The sequence below is a fragment of the Microtus pennsylvanicus genome, chromosome 7 (assembly GCF_037038515.1).
Source record: "Microtus pennsylvanicus isolate mMicPen1 chromosome 7, mMicPen1.hap1, whole genome shotgun sequence".
NCBI lineage: Eukaryota > Metazoa > Chordata > Mammalia > Rodentia > Cricetidae > Microtus > Microtus pennsylvanicus.
In genome coordinates, this window is record NC_134585.1 from 21,676,289 (window position 1) to 21,697,149 (window position 20,861).

Below are 20,861 nucleotides of genomic sequence, written 5' to 3' on the forward strand. Positions count from 1 at the left end.
TGAAGTCAGCTGACCACTTGGTAGTGTCTTGAGCATAGGAAACCTCAAAGCCCGCCCCCATAGTGACACACTTCCTCTGGCAAGGCCACACCTACGTCAACAAAGCCACACCTCCTAACAGTGCTGCTCCCTATGAGTTTATGGGGGGTCAGTTACGTTCAAACTCCCATAACCTCTGAGCCTCTATTTGTTTCTTAGATCTTTGATGATGAGAAAATGTGGCTATGGATCAGGATGCGAGGGGAGCAGGCTGGGAGGAAGGATGGGGATGAAGTCGGAACATCTCTGGTAGCATTCTGGTGATAGCGGTTGCCTGGTATCGAGTGGCCCATCTCCTGAGATCACTGGCCTCTTCTGTGGAGCTCTGTGGTGACCCAGGTCCTCATGTTACCCGTGGAGCTGCTCAGACTCACTGGCTATGAGCAATGAAGGCTTAAGGGGCTGGATCCTGTGGGGGATCTCACCCTCCGTGATGTGTAGATGTTTGGGGTTTTGTTGTTGTTGTTTGTTTGTTTGTTTGTTTTTTGGTTTGTCGAGACAGTGTCTCTCTGTGTAACGTCTAGCTGTCTTGGAACTAGCTCTTGTAGACCAGGCTGGCCTCGAACTCACAGAGATCCACCTGCCTCTGCCACCCAAGTGCTGGATTAGAGGTGTGCACTACCACTGTCCGACTTGATGTTTTATACTGATTTTAAACCTGTTATCTGAAATTAGAGATGAGCAGACAGTATGTTCACCCTGCAGGGCCCTCCACTCAGTCTCCCTTTCTCCCCTCTCACCCACATGGTATCTCAAAGCCTCTCTCGGTTTTCAGCTTTATGATTTCAGAAGCTACACACAACATTGCTAAAACACGGCTTAAGTGACCAGGGAGTCAGCTCGGCCGTCATTGTCCTTGCTGCACAAACGTGAGGACCTGAGTTTGGGTCCCAGAATTCACATAAAAAGTTGGGTGTAGCCGGGTGGTGGTAGCACACACCTTTAATCCCACCCAGCACTTTGGAGGCTGAGGCAGGTGGATCTCTTGAGCCCGAGGCCAGCCTGGTTTGCAGGGCAGTCAAGGTTACACAGAGAAGCCACGTCTCAAAGAAAAAGAAAACCAAACAACAAGCTGGATGTGGCTGCCCAAATGGCTGTAACCCCAATACTTTCGGAAAACAGAGACAGGAGGATGGCCTGAGCTAGCTTGCTGGTCACCAGCCCAGCTCCAGATTCAATGAAACACCTTCTCTCAAGGTAATACAACAGAGTGATAGAATAGAACACTTGATATTGTCCCCTGGCGTCAGTTATGAGCACCGGGACACACATGTTGATACACATGTGCATATACATCTTATACACACACCACACACACGTAAGTACACACACACTCATAAACATTAGTTTTGATAATTTTGAATAATACTTAACATTGTTGCTTTTCTTATTTGTTTCGTTTTGCCATTATTTGCCCTGCTAGTCAGTTGACTCTCTCTCCTCTCTCCCTCTCTCTCTCTCTCTCTCTCTCTCTCTCTCTCTCTCTCTCTCTCTCTCTCTCTGTAGCATATGTATTTACAAGTTGTGTGGGTGCTCATACACGTGTGTGAGAACACAAATGTAGAGGCCAGAGATTGCTGTCAGGTAGCCCTTCTCCAACACGCTCTACATTATCTGTTTGAGACACGGCCTCTCATTGAAGCCAGGTTCATTGACTGACTGGCCAGGCTGACTGGCGAGCTGCTCTGTCTCTTCCTCCCCCACACCAGGGCCGCAGTACACTACCTCGCCTGGCCCTTTATATGTGTTCTGGGGATCTGAACTCGGGTCCTCATGCTTGCGGGGAGGGCACTTGACCAACTGAGTCATCTTGCCCCTCCTTAAAAAAATTGATTTTTTTCTTGTGTGTGTATGCATGTGTGTGGAGGTGCACACGTGCCACAGTGGGAGCATGTGGAGGTCAGAGGTCAGCTTGTCAGAGGTAGTTCTTTCTTTCCATCATATGGGGCCCAAGTGTTGAACCCAGTCTCCCAGTCTTGGTGGGAAGCACTTATCTGCTAAGCTATCTCGTTGGCCCTAAAATGTTTGTTTATTTTTAGCTAGCTCAGGCTGGCCCAGAACTGGCCTCACACTCATTTTCCTCCCTCTTCCTCCCAAGTGTGAGATTATAAACATAAGTCACTAGAGCCTCTGTGTGTAGTTTTAAAATAATGAGCATGCTGTCAGGAAGGTGATGAGGGTTCATTCATTCATTCATTCATTCCATTTACTTTGTGGTCCTGGGTATTGAGTCTAGGGTCTTGGGATGCTGGACAAGTGCTCCACCACTGGGCTGCATCCCAAGCTCATTTCTTACCTTTTGTTTCAGAAGACAGGGCATCTCTAAGATGCCTAGCCTGGCCTGGAACTTAACTGTCGCCCCGACTGGCCTGAAACTCTGGACCCTCCTCCCGCAGCCTCTCCAGTGCTAGGATCATAGGTGTGCACCAATACACCCAGTGCAGCTGGGCTATGGGGAGATGCATTTGGCTCGGCTCCAGGTGCTGGGTATGTGTTCCTGGTGCCTACTGTGGCCCTGTTGCTGCAGTGAGCCATTTCAGGCCCCGCCCTTCCCGCACGACCATTTTTCCTTCCTTCAGCTCACTGGGACCAGGAGTGCCTGAAGCCCCCGGTGCAGCTGGCACAGGGCTCAAGAACTGACTTAGGAAGGGGTTTGTATCAGTCTGAAGTAGGTCACAGGAAGCTTAGCCTGGTTTCTCCAGAGAGGACGGTCACGTGTCTGTCTCTTCAGTCTGAGATACTGCTGCAGTGTGTGTAGCCTGAGTAATAGTGACTCCGCACTAAGGCTCCCAAGTCAGAATGGGCCGGGTGTTCCCTAACCCCAGCAGTGAGTCAGGTCCTCTCTAAGCTGGGTCAAGGTGACTAAGGTTTGGCACTTTGACACCAACCATCCTCTTCTGGACTCTAAGGAGCCCTGTGGGGGCCCCCAAAGGCCCCCTACCCTCAGCAGTGTATGTGCAGGCTTCTGGGCTCTTTCTTGGTGGATTCCTGCGCTGTGCGTATACCTACTGAGTCAGAGCCAGCGGGCTTACGTGGCAATGCTGGATGCACGCTGTGGGGTAGTCACAGCATGGCGGATTTATACAGTGATGAGGGGGGCAGCCCTTAAAGATGCGTGGATGACTCAGAACAAAGACAGCCGGAGCACACCTGGCTCCTTTTCCAGTCCTACATGAGAGTGTTAGAAATCGGGGTGGCGTTAGGTCCCAGGGATCAGACACGGGCGTTGTGGCTAGACAAGTGCTGTACGCTAATCCAGACCCCCAGCCCCACTTATACTTCTGGACGTGGGTGTCGGCGATGGGGCAGGTGCAGCTTGTGAGAGCCTTGTGCCTGCCACACTTGGATTCCATGCCTTTCAGGAGTGCTCGTCTTTCCTCCAGGAGGTGAAGCAAAAACACAATGCTTTGATTGATAGTTCCAACCTTGGAGCTGCCTGAGGAATTCCAGGGTCAGCGTGGGGAGTGAGGGAGTAACCAGCTGATGGAAACCCATGGCCAGGGTGTCATGGAAGACTCTTTGTTGGTTCTCTGTGTTTCTAATGTCCCTTCAGTGCCTAGATGACCAGTAACCTTTGTGGGGCTGGAGTTGTTCTGTGAGAGCTGGTTGCTGGTACAAACACACACAAACGCACGTGTGCGCATACACACGCACGCACTCACTCTAAAACAGTCCTCTTTCTGCCCCCAACCCTAATGTCCCTCTTCTGTACCTTCCAGCTTTTTGATCATGTCGCTGAGTGCCTGGGAGACTTCATGGAGAAAAGGAAGATCAAAGACAAGAAATTGCCCGTGGGATTCACCTTTTCTTTCCCCTGCCGACAATCCAAAATAGACGAGGTGAGGATGCCTTGGGGAAGATGGCAACCATGTCCTCAGGTTTCTTCCCCTTTTATGGGTGACTTGCATGCCTCATGGTTTTGGAACCATTTGCCAAAATTAATGTGAGCTTGTGGGGTCGTGTTTCTTTTCCTTCCTTATGCCCCACCCCACCCCCAAACCTCTTCTGAGGGGGCAAATGCATCCCAGGCTGATCTCTAGATAGTAGCCTAGGATAACTTTGAACTTGTGGTCCTCCTTCCTTGCCTGGTTTATGTGATGCTGGGGACTGAACCCCGAATCTAGTACATGCTGGGCAAGCACTCTACCCGCTCAGCCATGCCTCCAGCCTGTTCTGCTGACCAGTTGCTTTAGTTGCTGGTGTAGTTTTAGCAGTCAGTTATGGTACTTACAGCCACCAGGTGGAGGGAACCATTGATGGGACTCTCGTAGGTGAGCAAGGTAGACAGGATCGATAGCTATGCAGAGAAGCGATATCGGGACTGAAGTGTGTTTACCTGGAAGCCACATGGCGACTGCGAGTCTGGGCAGGTGCTGTGCCTCAGGAATCAGGGTGTCTTCCTTAAGAGAAACCTCTGGCTTCCTTGTCGAGCTCCCAGGTGGCTGACTTCTCCCGGCAACTTTCCTGTTTGCTGTTTGTTCATTCATGCATCTGTTTGGCAAGGATACACTCAGCTCTACCCTGCGGTAAAACTGCTCCTCAGAGAGCTGTGAAGAGGTGGAAAAAGTAGGCGGAGCTTGTTCCTTTTCTATGTGAAGGGTCAGAACAAGCCCCAACCCCACTGTGTGTGTGTGTGTGTGTGTGTGTGTGTGTACCAATGCCAGTTAACTCTGAGGGCCCAGCAGGCCCCAGGCCCATGTTTTCAAGTGCACTTCATAGCTAACACATAATCTCTGTGAGTTAAGTGCTTCTGAGCCCCCTTATGGATGGAGAAACTGAGGCTTGCCTGCAGCCCAGGAGCCAGCAGAGAATGTGATTTCACACCAGTCTACTTTACTGCAGCATTTGGGTACCGGGTGTCCTGCATGCTTGCTTTTCAGCAGTACCTGGACCCCTTTGTTGATGGGGTCCCTGTTGCTGCTTTTCCTGACGCCGGAGGCTGTGCGTTTGTTTGACTTGCAGAATCAGAAGAAGGGCTCAGTAGATTGAGCCTCTTGTTTTAGGATAGAGAGCCGAGGCCTTCATGGGGTGACCCGGATTATTCATGATTGAACCGAGAGCACCTGGGTCTTACCTTGCATTTTGTGCCCCCCTCCCTTGAGTACCTCTGAGATGTTCCTGTCCCCACTTCTCTCCGTCTGGAACTTGGGTAAGTCCCATCTAGACTCCCTAGATACTTGTCAGTTTGATACCTCCAAGCTGTTTAGAGCAGTTGGGCCCCCAGAGTACCTCTCCCAGCCCTTCCTCAATGCTTGCTATTGTGTGATAACATGGGAGGAAGGTCCCAGTTCCTCAGAAGGCGCCTAAACTTAGATCATGCTGAACTGTGTGTGTGTGTGTGTTTCTGCCAATACTTTCACATCACTGAGAAAGTTTAGTTTGTACATTAGGCACATTAAAAGATTAATAACCATTGCTAATGATGGAACAGTTCGGTTTACTTTAGCAAGAGTTGTGTGAAGATATGTTCTCAGAATATCCAATTGCTGGGCAGAGATCCCACTCAGTTCAGTGCTTGCCTCGTAGGCATGAAGCCCTGGGGTTGATACCCAGCTCGGTACATGCTCGTAATTCCAACACAGTCATAACCCAGGACTTGGGAGGTGGAGGCAGGAGGATCAAGGTCATTCTCAACTGTGTAGCAAGTTCAAACCAAAGTGGTCCACATGAGACCCTGTCTCAAAAAGTCAATTAGAGACCTGGCAGTTGGTCTAATAACCGAGATGGCCGCTAAGTGACCAACGTGACGACTAAGTGTCTAACAGGCACTGGGCCAGGCCCTGAGAGAGCATGGCTAGCGGATATGGCCTAGCCTCCACAAAGCAGTCTTTGAAGCAGGGAGGAAGGGGTGGCAGGAGGGACATCCTCCTGGGGACAGGAGCCTGCAGGATGGAATAGATGTGGGTGTGGGTGTTGTGGGCAGAGGAGGAGCCGGAAGTGTGACTTACCTACCAACCCTGACCCCCACGGAGGAAGGGTTCAAGGCTGGGAGCTCCATTGCCCAAAGCTAAACCAACTCCATTCTTAACATACAAAATGTTCCTCAGAGGAATGAGATAACACCCACCAGGAAGTGGGTAGGAGCTTGGCTCCAGTCACCCAAGTCTGTGTTTGTTTCAGTGGAGGCTGATGGGAAGAAAACAGCGACCAGGGTCATTTCTAATGCTGGGCTTAGTCATTCTTGCTCCAGAGTGTAGGATCACAAACTCACTGAGGGTTTGCCCACTCCTGTGCAGCCCATAGTCTGCACGCCTCTCAGAGCCAGGTCAGGCCCCTCTTCTTTGTATAAGCCCTGGGAGGCTGGCAGGGCCTTGGCAATGACCGCGGCAAAGCTGCTGTGTCTATAGCAACCTTCCCCACTGAGAAAAGAGCGGCCAAGTAGGACTCTTTTATTCTCTCTTTTACTCTTATTTTTTTAAGGCCATGTGTGAAAACCATTGCAATGATACAAAGTGTAATGTAGAGCTAAGTCCCAACTCACGCATGCTCCCGGGAACGCAGCCTAGTCAGCCTCTCTTCTGCTTGCTGTTGCTCCACGAACGTGCAAGCAGAGATGAGCATCGTACTATCCGATGGTGGATGCGTCACGTACAGATGGGGGTGGAAGGCTCAAAGCAGCACAGGTCCCACAGTGCTTCAGTACCACGGCCCTGGCAAGGCTAATTTGCTTAGCATGGCTTTTTCCTCTTTTGTTTGGTTGTGAATTGGAAGTTGAGGCCTGGCTGAAAAGTTGAGGAGGTGATCCACCAATCAGGTCTTACTGGTTTCTCTGGATCTCTCTCCCATCAGTTTTAAGTTTGTGTGCTTTTGGGGAGCACCTTTACCCAGTGAGCCACCTTGCTGGCCCATTGCTTTCCTTGTGTCCCACAAAGGTCAGGCGAGGGTGTCAGATCCTCTGGAACTGGAGTTACAGGTGCTTGTGAGTCATCAAATACGGATGCTGAGAACTGAACTCAGGTCCTCTCCCCAGCTACCGAGTACTCTTAACTGCTGAGGCTTCTCTCCAGCTCTTTTGAATGGGTCCCGGCTGACATCCACCTGGGTGTGCATAAGAGAGAGGGCTCCAAACCGGAGGACCCCGGTTCGATTCCCAGTACCCACATGGTGGCCCACAATTGTCCAGTTCCAGGGGATCCGACCCCCTCACACAGTCGTACATGCAGATAAAACACCAGTGCACATAAAATAAAAATAAATAAATCATTAAAAAAAAAGTTGCCCCAGAGAACCCATTAAGTGGATAGACAGCTCTGGCTCCAATGTGACTTGGTAGAGGCCACTTGTCACTGAGGGCGTCTGCTCTGTCCCCGTGCAGGAGTAGCCCCCAAGGCCGTGGGCTGCCATTCTGATCTCATCCACTTTCTCACTTTCTTTTGCAGGCTATCCTGATCACATGGACAAAGCGGTTCAAAGCCAGTGGTGTGGAAGGGACAGACGTGGTCAAGCTGCTGAATAAAGCCATTAAGAAGCGAGGGGTAATTTCTCTTAGGTTGTGCAGATTCGGGTATGGGACAATCTCCATCTTAAAATGGCGTACCGCTCATGCTGCCCGGAGGGGAGGGACACGGAAGTTCTGTGGTCTGAACACCCTGACAGGGGACAAGTGAGAATTTTAGCCCAGGGGAACAAGTCAGATGTGAAGTCTCAGAAGAGCCACCAGAGGTGGCCTGCGGCAGAGAGAGACCCTCCCAGGTAACCTGTGGGGATTAGAGCACTGGACTCTGCTTTCCTCCTGCGCATGTGGAATTGCCAGCTGCGCTTTGGAGGCTTGCAGAGGAATGTAGGTAGCTCCGCAAGAAAAATACACTCCCCAAAGAATCCCGAGCCAGATAATTAAGGGGACCTTGCAGTTTCCATAACGTAATCACCGCTCTCTAATCCAGTTAATTGAGTCCTGGCTGCAGTGAAGCCAGCGCCACCCACTAGCTTGGTAGCGTGTGAGAATTGAAGCATGCCTGCCAAGCTTATCTCTGGGGTTGGGATTTCTGCACCCATGTGGGAGCTGATGGTGACGTTCTCTTCATCGCTGGTCCTCAGGACTATGACGCTAACATTGTGGCTGTGGTGAATGACACAGTGGGGACCATGATGACCTGCGGCTACGATGACCAACAGTGTGAAGTTGGCCTGATCATTGGTAGGTGCCTCCTGAGCTCCATCCTTTGCGCAGCCCATGAGGTCCCCTCCCCTTCCGTGTGTGGTCACGACTCCCCACCTTGTTTCTCCCAGGTACTGGCACCAATGCTTGCTACATGGAGGAGCTGCGACACATTGACCTGGTGGAAGGCGACGAGGGGAGGATGTGTATTAACACGGAATGGGGAGCCTTTGGGGACGACGGGTCCCTGGAAGACATCCGGACCGAGTTTGACAGAGAGTTAGACCGGGGGTCCCTCAACCCTGGGAAGCAGTTGTGAGTAGACTTTCTCTTCCCAGCTACATATATCTAACTTAAGAAGCACTTAGCGAAAGATTGGTGGGTAGACAGGAAATCTATAAATTCAGGTAGCCACAAATGCTGTCACCCATTGGTTTGGTTTGCTTTTGTCACACAGGTGTGGACCACGGGGCTCTGGCATGCTAGGCAAATACTCTACCACCAAGCCACATCGTCAGCCTTTAAACTGTATTTTCTTTGTTTTGAAATGGAGTCTTAAGTTGCCTAGCTTGGTCTTGAACTTACAGTCTTCCAGTCTCAGCCTCCTGCGTAGCTGAGATGACAGGCTTGCACTATCAGCCCGCCCTCTATTTCAGATTTGCGTGACCGGACTTTTCTTGCTTGGTTAGCTGTACAGCTATGGAGTTCATACCTTGAAAGGCAAGGTGGCTTAGTAGATGAGGGTGCTTTGCGTGTAAGCCTGACAACTTGAGTTCGAGTCCTGAAACCCACGTAAAGATAGGGAGAGAGCCACAGCTGCAGAGTTGTTCTCTCATCTCCATGTGTGTCATGGCATGTGCGCCCATGAACACATAAATGTGCACACACACACAATAATAACAATTTTTTTTAATTTAGAGCTGGAGAGATAGCTTTGTGTTTAGAACCCTGACTGCTCTTCCAGAGGACCTAAGTTCAATCCCCAATGCTCACACAGCAACCCCAAACCATAACTCCAGTTCCAGATTTGCACACAGTTCTGACTTTCACGGCGCCAAGCACACACCTGGTACACAGACATACAGGCAGGCAAAAATCTCCATACATATCAAGTCATAGATTAATTGGGCTCCATCCCTAGTATGTCATAAACTGGGTGCAGCGATACACGTCTATAGTCCTATCATCAGGAGGTGGTAGACAAGGATCACAAGTTCAGGGTCATCTTGTGCTATAGTGTGTTCAAAGACAGCCGAGGCTACGTGAGACACCCTCCCCATCTCAAATGCATATATAAATAGCTTTGGAAGTGCCAGACACAGGCAAGGTCGTAAGCACACAGTAGCCAGATTTCATGGTCATGACCTGTGTGAACATGGGTCCTCTGTAGAGGAAACCAAGGCCTAGATGTGCAGTGGCGACAGAATTGAGAGGAATCGGCTGTCGGGCCCTGCTTGCCTTCTGCCAGCTCAGGGATGCCAGCCTAGACTCGGCGGGGCTCTTCCCACAGCCAGGCCATGGAGCTTTCCACTCTCTTCCACTCTCTGGAGCCAAGCGGGCCTGCCTGGGCCTGTCAGGAACAGGGAACAATGAAGACTGTGTTTGGAAGGGGACCGTGTGCTGTACCGACAGGCCAGGCTGGGTGCTCGAGGGCCCGGCAGCATCTTTGGCTGCTGGATGGCTCTGACTGGAACAAATTGTTTTGCTGTGTCACTGCCAGCCCTGGGGGTGCCAGCCAGCCAGCCACCCTCAAGAGGAGGTCTCTGGTCTGCGTGGCTTAGGGGTTCCTTCCGGTCCCTGACCAACCATACTTGGGTCTGACTCAAATATGGTGTCAAGCCCCAGAGTCCTCAGACTGAGTCTTCACTTGGCATGTGCTGTTTCCATCCACGGACTCCCCTAGGTACTCCGTCCTCATACCACATTCACTGTGAGATTGGCCCATTCCTGAATTTGGCCAGAGCAGTGGGGTGAGCTGATTGGCCTTCAGCTACCCAAAGCCCACCTCTGGCTGTTAGAGGGAGGCCAGGGGGCAAAGGATGCTGTGAGGGGCTGGGGATGCTTAACACACACACAGCCCTGAGTTGGAACCCCAGTACCGTATAAACCAGACCTATAATCCCAGGCCTTCTGGAGACAGGAGACTCAGAAATTCAAGCTCATCTTTGCTGTAGATCAAACTTTAGACCAGCCTGTAACTAACTAAACAAAAAACCTGAAACCATCAGACACAGAGACATCTGTTGATCTCAGCTCCTTACCAGTTCCAGGTCTCAGCTCCTGCACCCAGAAAGTGAAGATTTAGGGCTCCAGGGCTGAGGGGTCTGAGTTCCAAACCCAGATCTGCTGTTGCTGTTCTTCCATGAATAGATATATTGACTTCTCTGAACTTCAGCTTCTCCATGGTAGAGCGATCCTCAGGGGCCCATGTTATTGGGAAGCTTCCCGTCCCTGATACCTGTCATCTCCAGCTTTGTCATCAAGCACCAAGGCTGTGATCAGCATATGTACAGGGGTGGGGGAGATGGTTCAGCAGCTAGGAGTATATACCGCTCTTGCAGAGGACCGAAGTTCAGGATCCATGTCAGGCAGCTCAAAACCACCCTCTGTGAGCACATATACTCTGCCACACAGACAACATATACACAACACGTAATTAATAATTTTTAAAACAAATGTACAAGTAACCACTTTCCTCATGGAGAATAGCTTCCCCCACCTTTCAAAACAGACATTTTTTCCTCTTCTATAGCATAAATTCTAATTTATTTATTTATTTATTTTTTTGATTTTTCAACACAGGGTTTCTCAGTGTAGCCTTGCCTGTCCTGGAACTTGCTCTGTAGACCAGGCTGGCTTCTAAGTCAGTGCTCCGCCTGCCTCTGCCTCCCAAGTGCTGGGATTAAAGGCATGTGCCACCACTGCCTGGCTAAATTCTAATTGGTCTTAATAATAAAAACTTGGAGTCAGCTATCAGGGTGAAAGCTGAAGGGTCAGAGAAGCAGAGCAGCCAGTTACTAGAGTTCTTACCTCTGCCAATGCTCAGACCAAAGGGGCGACCCTGTCCTCCGACTGACTGCTTCAGATTGCATTCAGCTCCTGTCCCCTCCTGCCTTACATTCCTCTTCACCCAGCCATATCATTCTAGCCTCCACCTCCCTAGTGCTGGGATCATCTTTATGTGAGCTCTGTTTCTCTTTTAGACTGGGTCAGTTTCCTATAGCCCAGGGTGACATTGAATTAACAGATCCATCTGCCTCTGTGAGTCCTGGGATTAAAGGTGTGCCCCACCACTGCAAGTGGCTTAGCTTGGCACTCTGATCTTCAGGCAAGATTTATTTGTTAAAACACAAAATATCACTACACACTCTTCTGAGCTGGGCATTTCCTGGCTACCTCCGTTCTGGAAGGCTCTGTGGTATAGTGCTAGGAATGACGGTCCCATGAAAGTACATCATGCGGTTGTGTAAGAGATGATCCTTTGGTTTGTGTGGCGAACCTCTCACCTGTCCCCCAATCTAAATCCTAACAGTTCCCTACCTCCAGGCAGCCTTCCTCACCTGTCCTGCCCTGCAGTGTCCTGTCCTCCTAGGTGGCCACCCTGTCTAGAATCAGCGACCCGCTGTTGAACCGCACCTTGCCTACCACAGAGCCTGGGAGCTTGAGAGAGGCAGTGGGTCCCTTCTGCTTTTCCACTGTCGCCTCCTTGAATGCTGACCCTGGTGTTGGAAGAGAGGGAATTTAGATACCTATGGGATTCCTTCCTGCGTCAGAGGGAACTTAGATACCTATGGATTCCCTCCTGCAGGTTCGAGAAGATGGTCAGCGGCATGTACATGGGGGAGCTGGTCCGGCTCATCCTGGTGAAGATGGCCAAGGAAGGCCTCCTGTTTGAGGGGCGCATCACTCCGGAGCTGCTCACCAGGGGCAAGTTCAACACGAGTGACGTGTCAGCCATTGAAAAGTAGGTACCATCTGGGGGCTTAGGAGGGAGGCAGGGGCCTCTTAACTCTGGACTGGGGACAGCTTCTCCCCAAACACCAGGCTCTCTGGATCAATCTCCCCTCACCCTCAGGAGCCGACCTAACCCCGCTGGTTTATCTACACAATCTTTCTGCTAAGGTCTTTAAAAAAACAGCTGAGGGGCCTAGAGAGATGACTCAGCAGGTTCAGTCCCCAGCACCCTCATGGCAGCTCACAGTCACCTGTTTCCAGGGATCCAACTTCTGGCCTCTGCAGGCACCGAGCACGCGTGTGGTGCACCAGAAAAACCACAGACATAAAAAAAAATAAGTCTTAAGAAGAAAAAAAGAAATAACTTAGTACAAGTGTTTTATGGATAATTTTCTTGTGTGGTTTCAAAAACCGCGCCCTCCTCGCTCTTACACAAACACACACATCTCACACATACACCACAAACACACCGCACACTCGCTCACTACACATCCACTCCCTAACCTGACCTTCCCCACCCACGTAAGATTCTAATCAATGAAGCTGATGAGTCCGTTGTTGAGCAAGGGACTGACCAAAGCTGGGCCTGGATTCTTGGAATTCCCTCTTGGTGTATCATGGCCTTTCCCAGACTGTGTTCTATGGAACCTAGAGGCGTCCAGTCAATGACTGGATAGTTCTGTGACCTCTTCATTAATTAGGATACCAATGAAACCTGACCACTGTGGCTAACCCAACATTACCAAACTTCTTTTGAGCCCAAACTGCCTCCCTGCTTCCATATGTTCTCAGAGAATGCCTGTGGACAGCCATGTTCCCTAAAATTCAAATTTAGGAACTACTGGCTAATAGATAGAAAAGGAGAAAGTCCAGGCAGCATCCTGGCCTCTGGGATCCCATGGGATGCTGAGAATCTACCATCTTGACTGTTAGGCACAGGCCTGCCTGCAGTCTGAGAGACTCACAGTGTGGTGCAGCTCAGGATCCCCAGTCCTAAAGGACTCGTGTGCCGTGCGTAGCTTCTGTGTTCCACCGGGTCCAGGAGGCTTCGTGTAGTCACGGAGGCCATCAGCAAGACGCGAGGCAGCTTGCTGCTCCGTGTCATCTGTCCCCACATGAGTTACCTGCAGCGTGCCCTCACTGGTCCTAGGAAATTCACATCATTCCAGCAAAACTTCGCTTTGGCTCCGACAGTTTGAACATAGCTGTTCCTGTGTTTAAAGAAAGAGACCACCAGGAGGACGAGCACTTTCCTGGACTCCCCCTCTTGGCCTGAGCCTTTGTTGGAGTTTGTCATTGGGTTCTCTTTTGGCTCCGGTCCTGAGATTGTGTGTGCAGGCTGTAACTTAATTTCAGAGTCACTGGTGAAGTCCTTGGCCTGTTTCTGCCATTGGGTCTTTGGTTAATGTGAACCATAACTGCAAAGAGAGGGAGGGGGATAGAGATTTTTTTTTTTTTTTTGGTTTTTCGAGACAGGGTTTCTCTGTGGCTTTGGAGCCTGTCCTGGAACTAGCTCTGTAGACCAAGCTGGCCTTGAACTCACAGAGATCCGCCTGCCTCTGCCTCCCGAGGGCTGGGATTAAAGGCGTGCGCCACCACCGCCGGGCCTAGAGATATTTTAAAAACTAACCTGAAACTAAGAAGATACATAAAACATGTATGCAGAAAATTAGAATTTTACAGAAAACATCGGGACATACTTGTAACCAACCCAGATCCTCATGAGGAGAGGTTCCCCTTTACTATGAGCACTAACTCCTGGGCGGAAACAGTTGTACTTGCTCACGGGCTGTGTGTGCGGTCTCCCCTCTCTGAGGCCTGGCACGATGCAGTGTTTGCACCAGCCAGATCTTCCTTAGGCAAGCGCACCCGTCCCAGGTGTTTCACAGTGCCAGGCTGCATTTTGGGTTCTGCCTTCCCCAGCTTTGCCTCCCAACTCTGGTGCTTGCTCTCCACAGCCTGGCATGGTCCCGAACTCACGAAGTTTGGCCTCTCACCTCACAGGAATAAGGAAGGCATTCAAAATGCCAAGGAAATCTTAACCCGCTTGGGAGTGGAGCCGTCTGATGATGACTGTGTCTCGGTCCAGCACGTATGCACTATCGTCTCCTTCCGTTCAGCCAACCTAGTGGCTGCCACGCTCGGGGCCATCTTGAACCGCCTGCGTGACAACAAGGGCACAGCCAGGCTTCGGACCACAGTTGGTGTGGATGGTTCTCTCTACAAGACACACCCACAGTGAGTCCAGCCTATGTTGTATTTATTTATTAGTTCCCCCATCTGAGACCAGGGCCCTTCCAAGAGGACAGACTGCGCACCCACCACGGGTATGGTTCGGGAAGATAAGACAGTGGGGAGTGCCTAGTTCTGGGAAACCGGGCTAGGAGTTGCTCACGTGGGACGTCCCACCCTCGGTGTCTTCTCACATATTGTTCCAGCAGTCTACTTCTGGGTCTTTCACTTCCCAAGGTGAGATAGAGTTTTCTCTAGACAGGAATGTGAGGCGTCACGTGTCCGCAGCCTGACCGCATTTTATCCAGAGGGATGGCATCCCCTTTAGAACTGGAACTTAAGGCGGGCCGGGTGGCGCATGCCTTTAGTCCCAGCACTCGGGAGGCAGAGGCAGGTGGATCTCTGAGTCTGAGGCCAGCACGTAAACAAAGACTAACTTGCAGCAGGTGTTTCTCATTTCAGAATTACTAGAAACTTGAGACCATTTAAAAAGTTTCTGAGCCAATAGAAATCATTCTTAATCCGTTCCTTGGAGGCTATGACCGCTGGTATTTTGGGGAAACGGCTTTTCCTGTTTCCTTTGGCAGGCAGCCTTCCATGCAGCATGACACAGTTCTGTGTTTCATGCTGGCCTAAGCTTTTCTTCTAGGGAGGAGGAAAAGAGCCGAGTGGAAATAAAAACAGAACAAGAGGGGTGACTGAGCCCTGTCTCTGCGCTAGTTGCTTCTGTCAGCTCCCCACTAAACCCATTTTTTTCTCAGCACTCCACCTTCAGGCGCTGGTCTCCCTGAGTCCAAGGTCAATACTGGCTCAGGTCACTTGCCTTGGCAGCAGCAGTGCTCACTCACCCCGTTTCTCGGATTGAAGCACTTGCCTTCGGCCCCTGTGACACTTTTAATACAGCAGAGGAAAGAACTCCCCCTCCCTTTACTTTTTATCATTTGAAACAAAGTCTTTCTGTGTAGCCCAGGCTGGTCTGAAATTGACTGGTCTGGAGCTAGTGGTGGCAGGTTTTCTGATTCACACAAGATGGTATGGGCCCTTGAATTTGTTTTTTGTAGGTAAAACTCATTGTAAGCAGTTTTGGATAATCTCCCTTTCCGTGACTGTGTGTGTGTGCACACGTGTGCGTGTTACGCATTCCTATAGTGTGTGCCTAAGGAAAGCAGTAGAGAGAATGGGATTAGCATTGCTGACTGGAGAGTTACCAGATGCCCCGGACAGGTAGCTTGGTCCGACTGTGGCGGCACACCCACTTCCACCTTCTCCCTCAGGTATTCCCGGCGTTTCCACAAGACCCTGAGGCGCCTGGTGCCTGACTGCGATGTGCGTTTCCTCCTCTCAGAGAGCGGCAGTGGCAAGGGGGCTGCCATGGTGACCGCAGTGGCCTACCGCCTGGCCGAGCAGCACCGGCAGATTGAGGAAACCCTGGCCCACTTCCGCCTCTCCAAGCAGAACCTGATGGAGGTGAAGAAGAGGATGCGGGCAGAGATGGAGATGGGGCTGAGGAAGGAGACACACAGCAAGGCTACCGTCAAGATGCTGCCTTCTTTTGTCCGGAGCATCCCAGATGGGACTGGTGAGGGCTTGTTGGGACTGCCACACCTCTGTCCCAAGAACCAGGGGGGCTGGATAGGGGACATTTTGGACCCCTCCCAAGGATGCTTTTGCACTGGTAATGCCTAATTTGACAAGAGCTGGAATCTTACCCATCCCAATGTGTGTGTGTGTGTGTGTGTGTGTGTGTGCGCGCTTGTGCTTTGGAGTTTGAGGCCAGCCTCAGCTACATAGTGAGTGTGTTTGGGACCATCCTCAGCTACTTTGTGAGTGAGTTTGGGGCCAGCCTCAGCTACATAAGACAGACTAATAGAATAATTCACACACTCCTTTTCAGTAGTAGCAGGGTATGTGTGAGGGAGATGGGCCTGGGGCTTTGCATCCTTGGACAGGTTGGAGAAGCATCCTGCCCCTCACTGCCGCTACTTCTGAGGAAAGATTTTTGAGTGGATCCTCAGAATAATGACTAACTGGGGTAGAAAAAAATCTTAGAGCTAAGTTACTTATTGCTTAAATTTGTAAACCACTCTCAAATTTAGTGGCATAGATCAACTACCATTTACAGTGCCCATGGGCAATTCTGCTTCAAGCCAGGCTATGCTGAGGGTCAGCTGAGAGGCCAGCCTCAGCCTTTTCTGGATACCCAGGGTCAGCGTGGCTAGCCATGGCTTTCCCACCAGTGGGCTACTGCACTCTACCGAAGGGTCGAAGCAGGGTCTGGAAGCCATGGCTTGAACCCCAGAACCCCAAAAGGAGAGAAATAGGTTCCTCCATTTTTCAGTGGCAAGACACTTTTAGGTTGCATACATTGATACAAATTATGCATGTTTTGATATGAGGGTCCTAAAGTCAAGATACTGTTGTCCGGTTTTTAAGTAACCCTGGTGAAGTTTAGCTATTGTGACCAATAGTTCCCTCCTGGGTCTGCCCTTCTATTACCAGCCCAGCTTGTCACTCAGAGTCCAGCTTTCCTTTGAGGTAGTGCTGGATAGCACAGGCAACATTTATCACGGTCCCTGAAATGCGGGATGGGGGCAGTTGCAGGGAGCGGGGCAGCAGCCACCAAGACGCACATAGCCACCTGTGGCTTTCTCTGTGTTTTTCCTTGTGACAGAGCATGGTGACTTCTTGGCCTTGGATCTCGGAGGAACAAATTTCCGTGTCCTGCTGGTGAAGATCCGTAGCGGGAAAAAGCGGACGGTAGAAATGCATAACAAGATCTACTCCATTCCTGTGGACATCATGCAGGGCACCGGGGAAGAGGTAAGGGGCACGTACGCATGCCTGTCGAGGGTGCATTGGTGGTCACGGGATAACCCATACCTGCCACGTGACGCTGTAGCTGTCCCTGTGGCCCTAAAACATCAAGTTTTTTTGTGCTATGCCTTGCCCATGATTCTAGGATATGAAGTTACCAGAGAAAGGGGCTTTGCATGTGTGTGTGTGTGTGTGTGCGCGCGCGCGTGTGTGCATGTTTGCATCCTGAAACTGAGAAACCAAAGAGAGCCTCGCCAACCCGTTTCTTCTCTCTTAAAGCTGTTTGACCACATTGTCTCCTGCATCTCCGACTTCCTGGACTACATGGGGATCAAAGGCCCCCGGATGCCTCTGGGCTTCACCTTCTCGTTTCCCTGCAAGCAGACGAGTCTGGATTGTGTGAGTCTCTTTCCTGGGCACGGCAGATCTCTGACAGTGCTGACTTCATGTGGTTAGGGCTTTCTCTGACCTCAACGCTGTCCTTAGATGTCTGGGACGGTCTTACATGTCTTATGGGTCACTTCCAGAACACCCTAAGACTACTCTTCTGTCATTGTTGAAAGGAGCCATCTTGCCAGGTGATGGTGAACTCCTTTTATCCCAGCACTTGGGAGGCAGAGGCAGGCAGATCTCTAAGTTTGAGGCCAGCCTGGTCTACAGAACAAGTTCCAGGACAGGCAGAACTACATTGTCTCCAGGCACAAAGAACCATGCCCTTTTCTGTTTCCCTGTGTCCTTGGCTGTCACCTTCGTTGTAGAACTTTGCACACCTCCTAAGTAGCTCACTAACTCTTTCCTTCTTTCCTTCCTCCCCAACCCCACTTCTTTTCCCCCTGTTCCTTTACCCCAGGCTGGCTGCCGACTTGGTTGTGAAGCCTTTGATCTCACCACCGCCACCTCCTAGGTTCTGGAGTCACAGGCATGTGCCACCACGCCTGATTTATGCGTGCTGGCATGGAACCCAAAGCTTTGCCCATGCTAGGCAAGCACTCTGCCAGCTAGCCTCATCCTCAGCCCCTGTGGCTTTCCTTTTGGCTGGTTGTATGGCAAGGAGCTGGATGCCCATAGGCCCTGGCACAGTGCGCTGTTAGAACAGACTTTTGTGTAAATGCCTGAGAAAGAGATGGGGTGAAATGGGTCCCAGATGGGGCTTGGGTGTGGGGATGGGTGAAGGTTCCTTTTAGGACTCAAACCCAAGACAGGTCTCACTCAGTACCTGTGGCTCCTCCTAACAGTTCTTGCCCTGCCCCCTCCCCTAAACCTCTCCCTCCCAGGGGCTGATCCCATCAAACAACCATTTTGGCTACACCAGGCTCCTCTTTTGGTTGATGCCTACGCTCTTGCTTCCCCTCCCCTCAGGTCTAATCTGCCAGCCATGTTCAACCTGGACTCTTCCCTTGGCCTGCCTTCTGCAGTGAAAATCATCTCCCTTCTTAGGAGTCCTGTCGTCCTCCTATTTCATTACCTTTTCTGTCCTTAGCAATCTATACCAGTGCCAGAGTCAGAACTGTGTGCCAGCGCTCAGCTGTGCAGGAAGGGCCACGGGTGGGTGGACATATTGGGGACAGAGGGATAAGATTATGCGGGACCGCTGAGGGAGGAACAGCCAACCTGTCTGGAAGATCTGTAGGCAGCCAGTCATGGCACAAGTGGAGACATGGCCAGGGAGAGACCCCAGGTGATGGTCTAAGGCCTGATTGGCAGTGCTGGGAGAGCTAAGGAAGGTGATGTCATCAGTCATTAGGTCATGGTGCTGACCTTTAAGCCTTTTTAGATATCAGCAGTTGATTCTTTTTTTTTTTTTTTTTTTGAGGCAGGGTCTTATGTTGCCCAGGCTGGCCTCAGATTCCTTATGAAGCCAAGAATGGCCTGGCATTATTATGAGTGTATACTGTCACACCTGGTTTGTACAGTGCCCGGCTCAAAGCTAGGGCTTTGTACGTGTTAGGCAAGCACTCTGCCAGCTGAGCAACATCTCTAGCCCTAAACTTTTGTCATTGCAGTTTTCAGAGGTCTGTAGCTCAGGCTAGCCCAGAACTTACATACCCTAGACTGCTCTTGAACTAAAGGATAATATGTTTGCTTCAGCCACTCAAGTACTGAGATTCTAGGTGTGGGCCACCACATCCATCAGGATGACTCTACTGTCACCTCCCACTCCTGTAGTACACACACATGTACACGTACACACACACACAGCGCTTATATAACTATAGTTTTGCGTTCCTTCCGTTACAAGGTCAGCAACCAACCTTACATGCCTCTGTTTCTCCATCTGTGAGGTGGGATTGGAGAAGAGATAGCTGTGAAGATGGAGGGGGCCAGCCTACAGGGTCTCACTCACACTTTATTATATTGAGTGTGATGTCCTGGCATCTAGACACAGCCTCCGTGGTTATTGCCGGAGAGGGAGGGTATTAAATTCTCCTGACTATAGAAGGGTTACTCACCCAGGCTCTTTGGCTGCTTCTCTTGTAGGGAATCTTGATCACCTGGACAAAGGGGTTCAAGGCCAGCGACTGTGTGGGTCACGATGTAGTCACTTTACTGAAGGATGCCATAAAGAGAAGAGAGGTAATTCAATATTTTTAAAATAATTTTTTTTTGCCTTAGGGGGGTTTACAAAAATTAAGCTTGCTTCTTTGTGAAGAATTGGAACACCATAGAAGCATGTAATTAGGGGACAGTAGAGGTGTCCCCAGTCACTGCCAGCATTAAAGTGACACTTGTCAGCTTTATATTGTTAAGGATAATATGGGAGCTGGAAAGAGCCTGCCACCAAGTCTGGTGACCTGAGTTTGGTTCCCAGAACCCACATGATGGAGGGGGAGAATTAACTCCTGTGGTTTATCCTGTGGTGTATGTGTGTGCATGTGTGTGCACACACGATAAAGAAATGTGGGGCTGGAGAGATGGCTCAGAGGTAAGAGCACTGGCTGCTCTTCCAGAGGTCCTGAGTTCAATTCCCAGCAACCACAGAGTGACCCACACCCATCTATAATGAGATCTAGTGCCCTCTTCTGGCATGCAGGTGTACATGCAGACAGAATGCTGTATTTATACATAATAAATAAAGGGATGATATACTCAAAGAGGGGTAAAGTCATGGAAAGAGAGAAGCAGTTCCTAAGAACCCATACGGCCAGGTACTGCGGGGGTTCCCAAGCAGCACATGTGAACACCCTTAGAAAATATTGCTACTCTGTGTCAGAGTACAGACCACTGTCAAGAAATCAGTCCAGGTTCCCAGCAGCATCCAGTCCACAGCATGAACAAGCACGATTCAAGTTGGCCCTTCCCTAAGACCCATGTCCCTTTCTTTTCCAAGGAGTTTGACCTGGATGTGGTGGCCGTGGTCAACGACACGGTGGGCACCATGATGACCTGCGCCTATGAGGAGCCCACCTGTGAAATTGGACTCATCGTAGGTAAGTGTCTTGCCTGGTTTGTAGAGATCCAGCAGCTCAGTTCTTAGTTGGAGACAGTCAATCTGTTGGTCCCATTTATTTACTATTCTATATTGGAGAAAGGCTGCAGGGTTCCATTCCCAACATCCCATAATGCACATCAATTATGATTGGACTGTCAGTCAGTGAACTCTCCAGGAAAGAGGCCACAACCCCCCCCAAAAAAAACAAAAAAAAATCCTTATGTGTCCTGGGTAGATGGAGTAGGGTGTCTGGAACCAGCCTGTGTGTAAGAGCCCCAGGGCTGCAGGCTCACA

General features: G+C 50.6%; 1 protein-coding gene across 1 annotated transcript in view; it reads left to right on the forward strand.

Moving 5' to 3' along the window:
* The window catches only part of Hk1 (hexokinase 1), a 68,522-nt gene that overhangs the window by 36,878 nt on the left and 10,783 nt on the right, over positions 1–20,861 (forward strand). The window contains exons 4-14 of the mRNA XM_075980147.1: positions 3,759–3,878; positions 7,419–7,514; positions 8,077–8,176; positions 8,269–8,452; positions 11,946–12,101; positions 14,096–14,329; positions 15,598–15,902; positions 16,995–17,143; positions 17,417–17,536; positions 19,616–19,711; positions 20,466–20,565. Of these exons, the coding sequence (XP_075836262.1) occupies positions 3,759–3,878; positions 7,419–7,514; positions 8,077–8,176; positions 8,269–8,452; positions 11,946–12,101; positions 14,096–14,329; positions 15,598–15,902; positions 16,995–17,143; positions 17,417–17,536; positions 19,616–19,711; positions 20,466–20,565 (1,660 nt within the window). The remainder of the gene's footprint in view (positions 1–3,758; positions 3,879–7,418; positions 7,515–8,076; positions 8,177–8,268; positions 8,453–11,945; positions 12,102–14,095; positions 14,330–15,597; positions 15,903–16,994; positions 17,144–17,416; positions 17,537–19,615; positions 19,712–20,465; positions 20,566–20,861) is intronic.